Raw genomic sequence first — 14149 nt, 5'->3', positions numbered from 1 at the left:
GCACGTTTTCGTTTTTGAAAGAAAATGGAGGGAATAATCGAGCCGAAATGAACAGTCTGGAAATGTAAATATGATGGGAAAAATATCTTCCATAACTTACATGAGTTTTATTGGGATAATATGTGAAATGTAGACCTAAGTAGCTGGTAAAGAAGATGGGGAGGAGGAGAAAGAATTATTTCTTCCTACTTACAAACAGAGGAGTGTAGTGGATTTATGTTTACTTGCATATTCCTACATCAATGTCAGTCACTTAATAAGTAAACATTACGCCTGGATATATTTAAACCTGATTAAATACAATTGTTTAGCCCAGCCATTGTTGAGAAGTCCTGTTCACAGTTTACCGTAAACTATAGGGACATGGCAAACTTGTGGAAAAAGTGCATCAGTGAAATGCAAGCAAAATCAAACCTTCGTCAAATAAAAAAAACATCACCCTGATACTGAAACATAGTAGTGGTGGTGGCAGCATCATGCTGTAGTAATACTCTTCACCTGCAGGGACTAGGGATAGGTGGAGTTGTATACATGCAAGTTCTGCAAGAAAGACTTTTACAGGCTGCAAAAAATAAACTGGGCCAGATGGGCCAACTTACAGCAGGATAACCCTACCTGTACAGGCAGAGCTACAATGGAATGGTTTTTTGGTTTTTACTTGTAAAGACAAAACATGAAAATTGTTGTTTCCTTCCACTTTACAAATATGCGCTACCTTCTATTGGTCCATTAGAAAAAAAAAAGTCTTGTACAGTCACCCAGCTTTAACAATGTAGCCCTTTCCAACAAAAATAAATAAATAAATTATATATATACAGTACAGACCAAAAGTTTGGACACACCTTCTAATTCAATGGGTTTTCTTTATTTTCATGACTATTTATAAGGCAAGAAATTCCACTTATTAACCTGACAGGGCACACCTATGAAGTGAAAACCAGTTCAGGTGACTACCTCTTGAAGCTCATCAAGAAAATGCAGAGTGTGTGCAAAGCAGTAATCACAGCAAAAGGTTGCTACTTTGAAGAAACTAGAATATAAGGGGTATTTTCAGTTGTTTTACACTTTTTTGTTTAGTGCATATTTCCACATGTGTTATTCATAGTTTTGATGCCTTCAGTGTGAATCTACAATGTCAATAGTCATGAAAATAAAGGAAATTCATTGAATTAAAAGGTGTGTCCAAACTTTTGGTCTGTACTGTATGTATATATATATATATATATATATATATATATATATAGATAGATAGATAGATAGATAGATAGATAGATAGATAGATAGATAGATAGATAGATAGATAGATGCCACTCAAAATATGGCGGCAACGTTATCGTACAAACCTGACGCTCGTGCTGCGTCTACTTTCTGATGTCTATGCTCACTATGACGCACGTCGGCTGGTAGTAAAGGAAAAAGGAGAACCAGTCCAGTTAACCTGACCTACCGTCTCTGTCTACAAAAAAAAAAATGCGTTTGCTTCACAAAATGTTTCGCCGACATTTATACACGGATTTAATTTAACAACCAAACATGTCGGTTTGTTCGTCGTCAGCCCGTGAATATATTCAGCTGGTAAAATTGACCTACGAAGAAGAATGCCTTTGTTGCTACGCTAGCTAGCTGGACTTAGCTTCAGGATGGACAGCTGAGTGAGTAACAAATAAATGTCCTGTAAATGAACCTTGAGAGCACCGTCTCCTGAGAGTAACGGAGGGGTTTGGATGCCTTTTTGCTACCTCCGAACCGCGTAGACGATGAAGAACTGCGAGTACCAGCAGATCGACCCACGGGCGCTCTCCGTTTCGCCGCTGTCGGCTCAAAACCCCGCCGAGAAGAAGGTGCAGCGCCCGCGGAGAAAATGGGAAGCTTTCCCGGGAAAAAACAGATTTTTCTGCGACGGACGGCTCATCCTGGCCAGACAGAACGGCGTCCTTCCTCTAACATTAGGCCTTATTGTTGTCACTAATGGCCTTTTTTTTGCTTTCGAGTGAGTAACTTGCAGACTGCTCTGCGACTATAATTAAAACACGAGAAGTTTTTTTTTAAGTCTTATTGTAATGAAACTTGTTTTATTTCCAACAGTTGCCCCTTCCTGGTGGAGCATCTGACCGTCTGTATACCTATGATAGGAGGGGTGCTCTTCTTGTTTGTGGTCGCCTCCCTGCTAAGAACCAGCTTTACAGATCCAGGCATTTTACCCAGAGCCACGGCAGACGAAGCTGCAGACATAGAGAGGCAGATAGGTGAGACCCCCGCTTGAACACAGTGGAGCAGATGGAGCAAAAGAGCTTTGGCATATGGAGTACACGTTTATTGTGAAAACACAGACCAAGACCTAAGCAGCTTACTGCGCCCTGTCATGGCAGGAGGAGCTCATAGCTACACACACTTTGCTCTGATCGTGTGTCGGACACCTGTTGTTAAAATGTCACATCTTTTATTCACAGATACCTCAGGATCCTCAACATATCGCCCGCCTCCTCGAACCAAGGAGATCCTCATCAACCAGCAGGTGGTAAAACTCAAGTACTGCTTCACTTGCAAGATGTTCCGGCCTCCACGGACCTCCCACTGCAGTCTGTGTGACAACTGTGTTGGTAAGAATAGTTCTGGAGGATCTCCACTTATTCTTTTGCTTCTTCTTAAAACTAAACTAACTCACTTGTTGCCTAAAGTCTTAGGCCATTGTTGGAAAGTTTGGGACTCCCTATATGTTTTTATCAGAATGAATTCAGTTTTATCACACTCATTAAATCCAACTCATCCCTGTTGCTGTTAATTATTTGCTTTGAAGAGAACTGGTGTTGAGGTCACTTCCCTAACAGTGTAGGGAAATTTTAGCTGTGTATTTCGCAAACTGATTTTTTTTTTTAATATGACCAAGTAATAGGAAGTGACTGTGTCCTATGTTGTGTACAGCAAAACCCCAGCGCCCCTGCTCATCACAAGACTCGACTCTTAACTGCTGTCACTTTCCATCCTACTGTAGTGACCGTCTAGTGATTAGTGATTTACTTATGGATTTTTTTTGTTGCTTAATTTCAGTTTTCTGATTTGCAAAGTTGTGGCTTCAAAACTCTTGATTTTTCTTGTAAACTGTAAGTAACAAAAAGCAACATTTATTTTTCTATCTGGATGAATTGAAGATATAAGCGTGTTCACAATAACTTCTTTGTAAAATAAAAAAAGATTTTCCTCAAAAACAGGAGCGTATTATAGAGCTCTCTTTGTATTAGTGTTATAAATCAGAAGCTAGTCCAAATTTTTCCAGAAGATCAGTTTTTCTTCTTTAAGATTTATGAGGAAAAAGCTCTGATTTACTGTTTTGTGTTGCATTGTTAAATCACTCATCTATACGGAACAACTGTTCTTTGATCAATGATTCTTTGGTTATACGGCACTGCATATGTGAGAGAGACGAGTCCGTTACACAGCTCCGCAGTCAGATAATATTTTACCATTTAAAGCAAAGAAAACAAACTTATAAAATCTTAGATTTGTATGAGCAACGATAATGGTAAACAGCATCCTCTATTGGGCACAGGCAGACCAAACTCTGTAATTAATATGGACCCTTACATTCACTGTGAGGTTTCCGAAACGGCCGACTTCCCCAAAACCATTGTTTCTTCTTATGAAGATATGATGGTTCTTACCAGGATAAAATAGAGCAACTTTCCTGTAATATATTCATCTTCACTGCAATGTATTGGCAGCATAAATGATCAGTTGGAATGCTTCTGTGGAAAATAGTTTCCTTTTAGGTGTTTGTTCCGCATTTTGTGTTTTTTGTGATTTCTTTGGTACCTTACTGATACTGAAAATATGAGTCTTCTTTCCTCAGTAACAGCTTCCACACTAAAAAATAGTCAGAATTAGCATGTTTTCCAGATGATGGTTCATTTAAGGGTTTTACTTCCCAGCATTTTCCTTTTTTTTTTGTTGATCTCTTTACAAGCTACTGTCATGCTGCCGATATTTGACATATTTTCCATTTTCCTCTTCCTTCAGAGCGATTTGATCACCACTGCCCATGGGTGGGGAACTGTGTCGGGAAACGCAACTACCGCTATTTCTACAGCTTCATCATCTCTCTGTCTTTTCTGACATCTTTTATATTTGGCTGTGTCATCACACATATCACCCTCCGTAAGTGGCTGCGTCACTTAAAAGGAAGGAGATGGATCATTTGTCATGAGCCAAGATAAGTTTTCAGATATTTTATTTTTCTTTTCTTTACAGGTTCTCAGGCAGGGAAAGGCATCGTTCAAGCCATTCAGGAGAGTCCTGCAAGATATCCTTTATGTAGTCTTTGTTTTTTATTTTAAAATGTTACTGTGTAGTCTTTGTTTTTTATTTTAAAATGTTACTGGGCAGAGTCAGATCTGACTAAATCTGGTGCCAATCTGGCATTTACTACAGCACTTTATGCTGCACTCACGTTTTCGAAGCAGTCTGCCAAGCATAAGTGCTTTTAAACAGAAGATTTGCTGTTGTAGGGCTGTTTGAGATGATTTTAGTGGAAAAGAATATATATTTTCAGAAAATTAAGATTTGGTTTTGATTATTTTACTTACTGCAAGTAGGAATGAGTTTGTGTTGGTCTGCTTGCCTTTTCAATTTGAGTATTTATCTAATTAAAGGGTAGTACATTAGAATATTATTTAACTTCTTTATTCCAGTAGTTAAATTCAAAAAGTGAATCCCATATATCGTCCTAATCTATGTTCCTGAAATGAACTTTTTAATGACATTCTTATTTATTAACATTAATCTATGTAAAAGCTGATGAGCTGCCTTGTGTAGTGATAAGTGTGAGATCTAATACTCACTCTTTGTGACTGGTGCCATGTATGTTAATATTTTGCCTTGACTCTTCCCTGTGCACTGTGGTGGAATTGGTGATTTGCTTTTTCTCCATCTGGTCTATTTTGGGCCTCTCAGGCTTCCACACCTACTTAGTAGCCTCCAATCTCACCACGAATGAAGACGTGAGTATTTAGTGTCTAAAATGACGGAGCTGGGCTGGGGTTAGTGTTTATTACTTCTGTCACGAGCTGCCTGCTGATCGGTGTGCTGATCAACAGATCAAGGGGTCGTGGTCGGGTAAACGGGGAGCAGAGGAGTCTGGAAACCCCTACACTTACAGCAACATCATAACCAACTGCTGTGTTACATTATGCGGCCCAATGCCTCCCAGGTGCGTAATTATTCGTCACGTTTTCAACCCCTCTTCTTGTTCGAACCACGCATCACGGTCTGCTTTGTTTCCAGCCTGATTGATCGAAGAGGGTTCCTCCCTCCCGATGAGGCGATCCCCGCCGCTGCGGCCTCAGAGATGGAGCTGCCTCCCTTTACGCCCAAGAGCGATGCGAACATGGTATGATGAAAGCGCTTGCGGTCCCTCCCCGGTCCTGAATGCCCCCATGTTGCTGTGTGGTTGTTAGCCCCTCCCACCCTGTGTGTCCCCCTCCGTCAGCCTCCAGACCTCCAGCTTCAGTCCTTCGATTAGCGTCAACCACCAGCAGTTACATTTCTGCTACCGTTGTTAAGAACTTTGCACCATGATTGTGTTTATGTGTAAGAGATGTGTTTTTTCTTTCTTTCTGTTATTGAAAAAATGAGCGTCTCAACAAAACTTCACCAGAGTTCGGTTGAAATAACTCGGATCGCATCAGGTTCAAGTTTTCAAAGTAGAGGTGATCGGATTAGTGCAGCTGGACGTGAGCAGAGAACCTTTTAGTTTGACTTTTTACAACTGAGACTGAAATCATTTAATATTAAAGTTGAGCTGGCCTATTGTCAGACTGCAGCAACTATGTTAACTGGACAGTAAACGCCTTATTTCTCTTTTAAGTTTTTTTATTTATTTGCCTTAATGAGCATCTTTCTATGCCATGCTCCATGTTATTAAACTACTGACTTTATTTTTGCATGTTTTGATAGGAATATTCTACCGGTTTTTATTATCAGGGCCTTTAAGTGGACATCTGTTGGGTTATCAGCACTTTATTCGGAATCATTACTCGTATGCCTGAAGTATATTTCTCTCTGAGTATTTTCAGCATAACAAATGTTTTATTATTTGCTTTGTCCATTGCTTTATTTTATCGCCATGTTCACAAAAATGAGTTCTTTGATTTGTTAAATAAATGTTATTTTTGTATTTTGAGTTTTGGTCTGCTTTGAGTTTAGTCTTGTTTTTGAACATCTTACACTTGAAGCTGTTTTTAACCTTTCATCAGGAATCTGCTCTCCAAAGCCGATTCAGATACACATTTGTATGCCTTTTACTTAGAGTTATGGTAAAAAAGAAAGTACACCCCTTTGAAATTGCTGTGTTTTTCTGTACGTTGTACAGTTTGAATCAGAAGTTTGCATACACTCATTATTAGCTTACATTTTTTATTGTTTGTACGATTTCTAATAAGTGTCAATATGTTGAATCATCATGTCATGCAATGTAATGTCCAAAATTTAAATTGCAATGAACTGCTTAGATGTAATATTTGGTTGAATATTATATCTCAGGCTCTGCTTGCATTTATTACAATTTAGAGGGTCTTTAGATGCCCTTTCTGTTCTTGCCTGATCTAGATCTTATTTCAATGCTCGAAATGACAGATGATTGAGAAAATAATATTTACAATATCAGGTTTTCTCTTTCTTTTTTTACCCCTACTTCTAATTAGGCCCTTATTTTCCCCAGAGAGGAATAATGTGTTATTCCAAAGACGATTAAAACTATACACACAGACTCGGATATGTACTTACACACCACTGATTTGTAGATAAATGTCAGTTTGCAGACACCAGGGTAAGAACAAACTTTTTGACTGGGCCAGTTATCAGAAAGGGCAAAGTTCATATAAATTGTTTTCCTGGCACAGTTTTTCAGTATGGCTCAAAATGGAGCCAATTTAATCTTGATGTTAGCCTGTCTTATTTACTCTAAAACCAATTTTAATTTGTGTTTGTGTCATTATGTTAATCCACCTGATTACTCAACTCATTAGCTTGAAAGCGTCATCTCAACTCATCGTTTTTCTCTTGTGTAAACTTTGGAAATTCTCCTGAAGACTTTTCAGATCCTCCATGTGGGCAGCTGCTGAATATCGGAAGGTGTCAGTTTTGGAGCAGAGTCTCCTTGTTTGGTCAACATGTCAGTCTTGACCAAACAAGATTGATGTTATTCTGTGGGTGAGAGTTTGGCCCACATGGTTGAACTCTGGACACAGTGATCCTAAACACACCAAAACTATTTTAGCAATTTATAAAGCATGCCAACATAAAACTTAGAAAATGTATTAACAGCCCCTTAAGCCTGGATCTGTGGCAGAAAACCTTTTAATAAGACTGTCCAACTCTAAAGTCTATTTAAGTGCAATGTAGTTACGTGTATAAATTTGCATGCGTGTGGCATAGAAAAACAAATTAGCATTAAATTTAAACTTAATTTAAGATTTGTGTTTTGAAAGCTGCATCGTTCCTCTAGAAAAAGAACATTAAAAAACCCAAATCAATGTGAATTTCATTCGAATGAGTGCATGTAAACTTCTGACTTGAACTTTTGACTTTTAGGTTTTATTTGTGCGTACGTATTTTTCATAAACTTTTCCGTTGTGCCTTCCTTCATCTTACGGTTAATAATGACAGTGCATTCTGTAATTCAGTAGTTTTGTACACGAAATTTACACAAAATATATTTTCGGAGCTGGTGAACACTTGAACTGACAGAGGGTGTACTTTCTGTCTTTTTTTTAAATTTTTTTTTACCATGGCTGTAACTGTGTAACACATGACAAGTCTCACCCTCTGTGTTGTGTACTGTATCCGTTCCACCCTGCCAGGAGGAGAACTGTCAGGAATTTTCTTTGTCCTGCACAGCCTGAAGGTAGACAGTGCTGCAGGTAGACAGTTGATGGTAAGAGTAGGGCGTCAATGTCGAGCCAACCCCCAACATCTCATCACTTTCCATTTACTGCGTCAGCTCCTCTGTACCGCTTACCCTTCTGCACTACTAACTGTGCCAGATGCAGCCTGTGCAGATTTTGTGATGGGTGTTCTGATGATGGTGTGGATCACTCATGGTTGTCTAAATGTGGGTTTGCATGCTTTCATCACAGCCAATCATGTTTGCCGTCATTAACGTTTGCTCACTCGCTCGCTCGCTGCAGGATCAGCCTTGCTCTTACGGCTGATGATCTAGTCGAATGAAACTCTCCCCTGTGCATGTACGACCACGTCTACTCTTCAAACCGGAATCACCAGCTCAATCGGCTTATCAGCACAAACCACGTCTCAGGCAAAGTTTTCTAAAAGGCAACAAAACTTAAAGCTTTATGTACATGTAGTTTGAATCCTTTTCATGGATCCTGTTGAGTTTTGCGCTCTTGAGTTGAAGGTTTCAGCTTCCAGTACTGTTCAGGTTTAGAACTTTGTAATTTTTCGAACAAAATTTCTCTGTAGTCCAGTGGATATTCTCACTTTATTCACAAGATTTCTGTAAGATCTAAAAAAAAACTCTTAAATTTGATGATCTTAACTTTAAGTATCTCAAACTTTTGAATGTGGATTCTTAAAATTACTGGTCCATCGCAATAAATTAGAAATCATAGAACAGTTTATCTACTTTGGTAATTAAACTTTAAAACATCTACTTCACATGTGGATTTATTACTAATAATGATTGTTGCTTACAGCCAACGGAAACCCTAAATATTAGTCATCAAAACATTGTATCACATAGGAGAAATAAAAAGACTAATCAATTTTTGATATAGAAATGTTATGTTCGCAATCCCAATGAAGGCTGCAGTTTTGATAGTCGTCCAGCACACGTTGACACCCTCCACTAGGAGTGTAAGCGACAAAATGTCATTCAGGAAGAAGTCGGTTGTTCACAGAGCTCTGCATCAAAGCATAGTAATGGGAAGTTGAGTGGAAGAAAAGAGTTTGGTAGACACATCTGCACAAGCAAATCTCACAAAACAGTTTGATGTAGTTCAGGGAGACACTGATGATCTGTAGGGTTTTTATGGAAAATTTTAAACGTGGGTTTTCATCAGCCATAAGCCACAATCATCTACACTTACAGAAAAAAAGCCTTTAAAAATATAACTGTACAATAAATTTATATTTATATATAACTTATTTTCACTCTTTGAATTTAATTACTGAAATAAATTAAGTTTGGTTTAATTTACTGAGAGGCATCTACCCATTAAATTAATTTATTGTGTGTTTTTGTTACACTATTCACTACAAGCTCAAAATAGTTTCAATGTCTTCCAATCACCACCGGTGGTGATTGGAAGACATTGAATGAGATGTGAGACGTTTCAGATCTCATTCAAATGTTTCAGAAACAGTGTTACTTGTTATACAGCATGTTCTGTCCTTCTTTTCCAGAGATATTTTGGAAGCCTAACATTAAATTTGCCTAAAGCCTCTTCAAGACGTTGGTCAGAAGAAACTGAAACAAAAACAGTTTCTTTGTATTGAAACTTTGTATTGCTTTATTGTATGTCTCAATAAAGCAGACATACAATGTAACTGTTAGTTACATTGACACTGATTTAAGATTAAGATTTCTGCAGTTTAGATAACTTTCCAATTCTCTGGGATCGTGGTTTGTGCATGGTTGCCCTCTAATGTCACTCCATACTTTCAATTCACTTCCTCCATTGCTTCTTCATGTGCGTCCTTTTGCAGTCTTGCCGCGAGGCTTTGTCTCATTGCTCTCACTGTGAAAACGATTTCCAAATTAATCCTGCTTGATTCGAACTCTCGACATCACAACTTTGCTGTTCAGAGTCTGCTTGTGTTCTTGATTTGCCTGTTTATTTTTCTCCACGCAGTGCACTCAGAGCACGAAGGACGTGCTGGAGAGGATGCTCCACTCCTCCGACTTCCATGGCCTGTGCCCTTCAGGGAACCCCAAGACCTCGCCTCTGGTCCAGGAGGTTTCCAGCGCCCCAGCAACCGCAGAGCCCTACCTTTCCTCCGGCTGCTCACGGCAGCTCGCCCGCCAGGCTGTGGTTGACCCCTGCCCCCTGTTGTCCCCTGTCGCTTTCAGCAAAAGCAACAGGAGAGACTCGCTGCACTCGATCAACCCAGCCTTCCGCCTGGCTTCTCCCTCGCCCACGCTAAGCCGGAGCGCGCTGGTTCTGGGCGACGGGCCTGACATTGGTTTCATCCCGCAACACTAAGGGCGCTTTGGTCACCATCAGAGCAGACATTGGAGCCATGGCGGGGACTATACGCTCCTCAGGCTGCACACATTGCTGCTGTTTATCGTCAGGCAGGGGTTTTGGACACAAAGACACTTAGTCAGAGACTTGGTGCATGTTGGAATTTGGTGTCTCAAAAATGTCCTTGTGAGGGGTTACGGTTAATTTAAGTCACTAGTGTCCAGTTGTACACATCCTTCAAAATGGAGGGGAATCTTAGTAACACTTGAGAGCACAATATAGAGATATTTTTTCACATCTTTTTTAGGTACGCTCGAAATGTCCCAGCACTCCTTCTGCTGAACCTCAGTGTTTGAGTTCTAATATGATATGCAAACATGGGCAGGCTTTTGAGTTTGGATTTTTTGTGTATAAGAAGCCAGAAACAAATGTTGGACTTTGCTCAGTTTTCCAGAGAGTGCACCATTTTAACAACAAAAAGCCTCACGCATCGTCATCTACGTTGTCCCGTCTACGTTTGAAGGGTTGGTTATAGATGGACAAGGACCTCATACTTGTTGGAATTTTGCAAATCCTTTTGAAAAAAACAAAAGGTTTTGGGAGACTCCAAGTTACTTCTGTGAGATCACGCATATGTTTTGTGAGATCCTGGTTGCTTTGGCTATGTACTGCCACGGTTTTGGAACATCTCCGCCTGCTCTTTCGAGATCCCAAGTTACTTTGGCGAGATCGCGTTGAAGATTGGCAAGATCCTGAGTTACTTTCTCGAGCTTCTGCAAATGTTTTGCGAGTTCCTGGAAGAGATTTTTGAGATTCTGTTTCATTTATGCAAATCTCCATAAACGTTCTGTGGGATCCTAAGTTACTTTGCAAGATTTTTCTAAAAATGCGTGATCATGAGTCGCTTTTGTCAGACCCTGAGTTACATTTGTAAGATCATGCAAAACTTTCATGAGACCCCAAGTTACTCTCATGACACTTTGTAAAACTTTTCTCAAGATCCCACAGTCATTTTAGGAAATTCTACAAATGGCTGGTAAAGCTTTGCTAGGTTGTGAATTACTTTTAGAAAACGTGAACAAACTGCATCAACAATTATGATGACAATTATGATTATAACAATTATGATTTTAATTGTTTATAACTCATGTAATTTAATTTAATGTAATCTGCTTAATCTGAGGTTTTCAAAACAAGAGTCTTAGAAATATCAAGCGCTTGAGAAAATATGTTTAATTGTGAATCATCCACTGTGATGTGGACAAAATATTACTTAAACTAAACTTAATATTACTCAAATATTACTTAAAATATTACTTGTGCAATAATTATAAACCTTTACTGTTACTGTTATAAAAAACCAATGACAATACATACAATTTTTTGGGGCATCCATACAATTTCTTTCTTTTAAACTTTTCTTTTGCTATTGCATCGTAAAACATTTGTAGGATCTCATTAAATGTAACTCAGGTTGTCGCTAAAGTTTCCTTTAAAAGCTACGTTTTATCTTTTTTTTTTCTTTCTCCGGTGTCCTTGGGCTCAGTACATAAAGAAGCTAAAGCTGGAAAACTATGTTAAAATGACATAGTTTGTTCAGATGTCCCATGTGGAACAGGGTGAAGTGTTTTAGTAATTCTTTGTGTCTAAAAATTGGACGTGAAAACAAATTACTTGAGTCATGTTTGCAACTTTTTTTTTGGAACTATTTCGGAAGTATTTGTTGCTGACATGATGTCTAGTGTTTTCTGTGTTCACCCGTTTTTATCGCTTTGCCTGCAGCACATATGCGATGTTTTCAACACAAAACCTGAAACTATCATCTTATTAGACAGCAAACGGCATGAGGCGGAATGCACCACTAGGGGGCAGGATGTGGACTGCAAATTCAGCTCAGTCTTTATGTAGTAATGTGGACATCAATAGGGCAAATGCCTTTTTCACTTTATTATTATTTATTATCCTTCCGTTACCGTTAATGCGGCTCGTTTATTTATGTATTCTTTTTGTATTTGAGCTTTCAACGTGTTCATATGTTGTGAGTTTGTGAGGATTCACTTTGGCGTAGCTCATGAATCAGTCTGTAGGTTACAAGCAGTGCTCGTACGAACAAACTTGTTTGTATTTTGCAGTGTGGCAGTACAACTGTATCATATGACCAATAAACATCCATGTTTGTTGAAGGTTTATTCGTTTCTAAAAAAAAAAAAAATGTTCCCAGTTACAAACAGTGATCAAAACAAATGGACAAAACTCGCGCAGGAGGAAAGCAGGTATCATGCAGAGTTCATGTTTTATGACAGATGCCTCATGGAAATGACGAGAAGGAGCATGTTGTCCACATGTGCTCAGAGAGGCCAGCTAGAAGAAGTTTAAGTGTTTCTGTCAGATGTGGACAGTGTGAAGCACTAAATGATTGACACAGATCCAAAGACCAGCGATGCATTTGACCTAGAAAGTCCTAGAAGATGAAGTCATGATGTGCAGGAATACAAAGATGCATCCACCTGCCCCAAAGGAGGGATGCTGGAATGCAGGATGCCAGGATGAGTTATTTCTTTTCGCATTTTCTTCCTTGCCGAGCCAGTTGTATTTGGAAAGCTGCTGTTTACCTGCAGGCATTTTAATAAAACCTATTTGCACTCATAGGGCTTATGGAGCGGAGACGCAGGAAGAACAGAAAGAAGCAGATGTGTTTCGCTCTAAATGACATCTCACATTTGGATTGAGATAAAAGATACTCACCTCTCAAGGTACTCTCAACATATTTCAGTCTGCTTTGAAACATGATAAGAATAATGGATTTTTTTTTTCTATTTCTCTGAACACATTAAAACATTTAACTTCAAAGGTCTCGAGCATTTCAGCATGACAACCTGTGTATTTCAAGCAAACAAAACACAGATGGTCAAACCTTTGGCTCAACGTCTTGTCGAAAGAATAAAAGCGTTGCAACCTCAGCAGATGTGTCGGATCTTAAACGGAACCAGTCGTCGCACAAGGCACCTCAGTTATGGTTTTAAAGGGGATGAGAAAAAGTTGAGTGTAAGGATTGTGTTTTACAAGGACAGAGACCTGTTAGAAGGGCTTTTGAAGCAGGTTGATCTGAAAGCAGGCTTGACTCAAAGATGGCCAGTTCTTATTGGCTGCTGCAGATTATTTTTTAAGAAAGAAAAAAAAAATATGAATAAGCCTATTTGAGCACATTTACTGAATGGAAACATTGTTGTATGCAGAATCCCTGATGCCACACCATCTGTTCCAGAAAAAGAGGAAAAATGACATTGGGGTGTGAACATGATGTAAGACAAAAATCTATCTTTCTAAGCCAATTTTCAAAATGTAAACATGACTGCATAACTACAGCGAGAGCATTACATAAAAATGTTTAAAGCAACTGGAGCTTTTAGCAACATTTCTGAACGCACACTTGAGTTTGTCTTGCTGCCACAGAAGGTAGCAAAATCTTCAAAGCTTTGTTAAAGAACTGAGGCTTTTAGTGGTAATCAGGTCTCCATAGTGAGAGCTAGATGCTGGCTGTACATGATGATGTTTGAAGGCATGCAAAAAAAAACAAACCCCAAACAAAAATAGTTTTCTGTCTTTTCATCAAATGTAAATAGTTGGGTGGTTACTACTGGAAAGCCCTGCGCTTACGCTACATGATGTTAGGACTGCACTGTAAAAAAAAGTCCGTAAATTTCACGGTAAAAAATGGTAAAATGGACCGTAATATCCAAAACATTGTATTACCGTAGAAAATACATGGAATTACAATAACTCAATAAACATATATTTCAAGTGATTTTGACGGTCATGAAATGTAGAAAACACATAAATCTATTGTAAAAATCTAAGTAATTGTAAAATTTATAGAAAAATATTGTAATGTTGCCTGCAGCTAATTACCCTAAAATTAACCACTTCAGGTGGTTGCTGTAAAACACTTTTTT

At 38.8% G+C, this 14149-nt stretch overlaps 1 protein-coding gene across 3 annotated transcripts; it reads left to right on the top strand.

Moving 5' to 3' along the window:
* The first annotated feature begins 1378 nt into the window (after positions 1-1378).
* On the top strand, positions 1379-12381 carry zdhhc18a (zDHHC palmitoyltransferase 18a). Of its 3 annotated transcripts, none has more exons than XM_032558768.1 (10): positions 1379-1652; positions 1755-1990; positions 2086-2246; positions 2451-2600; positions 4015-4152; positions 4246-4297; positions 4892-4994; positions 5091-5203; positions 5278-5383; positions 9864-12381. In XM_032558768.1, the coding sequence occupies exons 2-10, from the start codon at positions 1758-1760 to the stop codon at positions 10212-10214; spliced, it is 1407 nt and encodes a 468-aa protein (XP_032414659.1). In that variant the 5' UTR covers positions 1379-1652; positions 1755-1757; the 3' UTR covers positions 10215-12381. The 3 variants fall into 3 exon arrangements, with proteins under 3 accessions (XP_032414659.1, XP_032414658.1, XP_032414660.1); XM_032558769.1 differs by adding an exon at positions 7854-7927 and having other exon boundaries at positions 1382-1990; positions 9864-10007; XM_032558767.1 differs by having other exon boundaries at positions 1380-1990.
* Positions 12382-14149: the final 1768 nt, after the last annotated feature.

The sequence above is a fragment of the Xiphophorus hellerii genome, chromosome 3, assembly GCF_003331165.1.
Source record: "Xiphophorus hellerii strain 12219 chromosome 3, Xiphophorus_hellerii-4.1, whole genome shotgun sequence".
Classification (NCBI taxonomy): Eukaryota; Metazoa; Chordata; class Actinopteri; order Cyprinodontiformes; family Poeciliidae; genus Xiphophorus; species Xiphophorus hellerii.
Note: the sequence above shows the minus strand (reverse complement) of the source record. Positions and strands in the feature narration are given on the sequence as shown.

Bases quoted from the DNA above. Each gene is read 5' to 3' on its own strand.
- zdhhc18a (XM_032558768.1), top strand. From the start codon at position 1,758: ATGAAGAACTGCGAGTACCAGCAGATCGACCCACGGGCGCTCTCCGTT. The intron at 2,247-2,450 runs GTGAGACCCCCG...TTTTATTCACAG, and splicing joins AGACATAGAGAGGCAGATAG to ATACCTCAGGATCCTCAACA. The intron at 4,995-5,090 runs GTGAGTATTTAG...GCTGATCAACAG, and splicing joins ATCTCACCACGAATGAAGAC to ATCAAGGGGTCGTGGTCGGG.